Source organism: Cryptomeria japonica, chromosome 10 (assembly GCF_030272615.1).
Source record: "Cryptomeria japonica chromosome 10, Sugi_1.0, whole genome shotgun sequence".
NCBI classification, from domain to species: Eukaryota; Viridiplantae; Streptophyta; class Pinopsida; order Cupressales; family Cupressaceae; genus Cryptomeria; species Cryptomeria japonica.
The window spans coordinates 630707980-630711349 of NC_081414.1; the positions used below are offsets into that span (position 1 = coordinate 630707980).

Here is a 3370-nt window from a genome sequence, read left to right on the forward strand (position 1 = left end):
AATTGAAATATAGTTATGCCTTAGAATAATAAGAGAATTGTGTATTATAAATAAGGACACTCTTTGATGTGTAAAATAAATATTGAGATGTGGGATGTCGATGAACAGTAATAAAATATACATAATTTGAGTTTCGCAATCCTTATAGAGAATGGTGGGGTTGACAAGTTCAATTTTAAATTTGAAAGGTTCATGTCTATAAATGAATGAAGATATGTGAACATATGGATGAAGTAAGAGATAAATGTATGGGAATGTTTGCAATGAATAAATAGATGATATTAGGAAAGGGACTCAATTTCACATAGAATTTTACTATGTATCAATGTATCAAAACACTCTCTTCAAAATAAACACAAAGCTAAATAGAAAATAACATAAAAATACGCATTTTATTTTTTAGATTATATATTATTGCAAAACTTACACATTATGTTAAAAAAATATCTAACTAATTTAAAAATGATGTTATATTGTTGTTAATTTTTACTAAAAAATAATATGACCATAATTTACCATTTAAAGTTTTAAATGAATTTAGAAACTTTGAACAAATACATTGTTAAACTATTTTAAAATCTAGTATTTTTGGAAAGAAAGATTTATAGAATAAATTTATTTTCTTAATTAATATGCTTTTTCCATGAGCCAAATTATCCATTGTTACATTTACCTACAACTGTTATCTATGTCTACCCTATGGACCATCTGTTTTGGGTAAGACATTAAAGTCACCTATTTCTGTTTCATCGTAATATTGACCAGAAGGTGAGCCTGGAGGATGAAGGGCTACCATGACAGGACCTTTTGCTCCTTCATCAATTGATAGTTTTCCCACATCTACATTTAAATCAGTCTTTACAAATCCTGGATGAACACAATTTATATACATATCAGGATGTTGGTGTGCAAGAAGACGAGTATAAGCATTTTGAGCAGCCTTAGAAACAAAGTAGGCTGAATATGAAATAGGCCAACCATTGATTTTTAACATCCCTTTCTTGAAAATCCTTCAAGAATTTTTGTAGAAATGCATCAATTTTATCCTCTGTCAAGTCGTGGAGGTTGCTCAATTGTTGCCTCAGAGTCATACTTGGAATATACTATATCAAGTGCCAAACAAATGAAAATAAATAAATTAGTACTTGATTTAAGAGACATTGTATATAATATTTATTGCTAAACATGTTATTTTGCTAAACTTACCTCTAAGACTCCAGCACGAGAAGTTACATTTACAATTCTACCACCACCTTCACTAGCAAGTTTCAAAAGGGGCAGAAAAGCTTCCACCATTCTTTTAGTGCCATAATAGTTAATCTCAATGCACTCCTTTGCCATTTCATAAGTTTCAGATATTCCTTCCACTGTGCTTCCAGGTGGAGTCTTTTTTAAAGACGTCTAAACTGTTAATAAAAAATCTCAAATTGAATGAAATCTTGAAATATAATCCATGTTAGTAAAGGTACTTACAAATAACATGGTGGGATTGCTTTTGTTCTTCTTCACAATGTCATAATCTATTGTAAGCCCTGATATTGCAGCATTGTTAACCTGTATTTTCAAGATTGATCAGTAATACCATGATAGTCCAAGTGGACTGAAAAGAGGAATAAGGTGTACTTTGTGTTGGAGCAAGCTAGACAATCTTAAATGAAAGAGAATTCCATGGCTAAAGGCTTAAAAACTGTTATGCTTTATGATCCATCATTAAAAAATTTAAAAGTGAACTGGATCCTACCAGAATATCAAGTTTCCCATGTTTTTCATTCATCCAATTGGCAAACGCTTGGATGCTGCTCTCATCATGCACATCCAGCTGATGGAACACAACATTATGAAACCCTTCATCATTCAGAGTCTTGACAGCAGCCTTACCTCTTTCTTCATCTCTTGCTGTTAATATCACATGGATCCCATGCTCTGCCAACTGATGAACAACTGCATACCCAATGCCCTTGTTGGCCCCTGTCACCACTCCCACTGTACCCTCCTTCCACCATCTGAAATTCAAATTAACTGGGATTAAATGCCTTAAACCACTATAATGGTGAAACCCCACCAAAAGAAAAAAGAGATGACAAAATCAGTACCTTTTGTTCAGAGATTCAGAGCTGTCCATGGCTGTCTTGTAGGGTATTAGACAATGAGTTCGTTTCCACCCCTTTAACCCAATTGTAAGGGCCTTAACCTGGGTAGATAAGCAGTCTATTGAGCTATAAACAAATGGTGTGTTGAGACTGAGACCTACTCAAAATGCTCTGATTGAGTAACAGAATGTTCACACTGGTGTGCCCATTTCGAGATTGTTTTGGTCTTTCAGCTATAATTCACATTCCAGTGTTTTGAAGATTGGCTTATATGGGTTAGTGTGCACTCTAGTTTTCTATGTGGGGGTTTTTACTTTGATGTTTGTGGTGTTGAAGTGATAGGATTGTTGAATATATTATTTACTCTTTAACACTGTCATGATTAGTAGGTAAAATGGCAGATGTGGTAATTTCTTAAGATTTAGGTTGAGGTCGCAAGCCTTATGTCATTTTTTTCCGATTTTATTTATTAAAAAATAAGCCCCATCAGCTGGCCAGCCAACCAATCAACGTCCCACACGTATATAACTTACCAACGACTTGAATGAAGGATGGGTTACGACGTTTCTTAAAAGTAATCCAGACGTAAATATCCACCAATTTCTTGTTAGGTCACGGGCCTTTGTCACATTACTGATATAGAAGAAATTAATGTTGACGTTGAACTTTGAAAATAAATAAAAGAGATGCTATTTATATCTATTTAGGTTGATTAAGGAATTATATATAATTAATGTACATTAAACTAGTTGAAAAGTAGTTGAGAGTAGTTGAGTTTAGAGATAGTATTTAAATACATTATATAATAAACTTAAATTAATAAAGATGAATATGTCTTTTTTCTTTGGGTCATCTCTATAATTATTTTATAAAAAATAAAAATGGTTAACAAATATATTTATTAAAATATGGTAATGAGAATGTGGGGGTCATAAGTATTTTAAGGATAATAAAATTGATGTGATAGAAGTTGGTGAAAACTCTTGAATATGGTATGTACCTCCATCAATACATCAATGCAATTTGCAAGAAGTTTGGTAGATAACATGGATATTAAAAGAGATTAAAAAAGAAAATTGATATGAAAGAAGTTTGGTCGCTGACAAAAGGAGGTAAACAGTCTTGCTCCTAATAAAACTCACGCTACATTAAATTGTCAAGAAAATGGAAGATTTGAATGGAAGAGGGAGAGAAGTGTTGCAAATACGAGATTGTGTTGTCATTGATTTCAAATTTGTTGATCTGGAAGTGGTCTAGCAAGTCTGGGTATGGTCTGGTGT

At 32.6% G+C, this 3370-nt stretch overlaps 1 protein-coding gene across 1 annotated transcript; it reads right to left on the reverse strand.

Annotated features, from left to right (window-relative positions):
- Nucleotides 1-601: 601 nt before the first annotated feature.
- LOC131036133 ((+)-neomenthol dehydrogenase) lies at nucleotides 602-2406 on the reverse strand. Its single transcript, XM_057967947.2, is given in 6 exon segments — nucleotides 602-1006; nucleotides 1008-1103; nucleotides 1207-1386; nucleotides 1474-1554; nucleotides 1742-2003; nucleotides 2094-2406. Coding segments are annotated over 6 exon segments (957 nt in total). The 5' UTR covers nucleotides 2123-2406; the 3' UTR covers nucleotides 602-697.
- Between the last annotated feature and the right edge of the window lie 964 nt (nucleotides 2407-3370).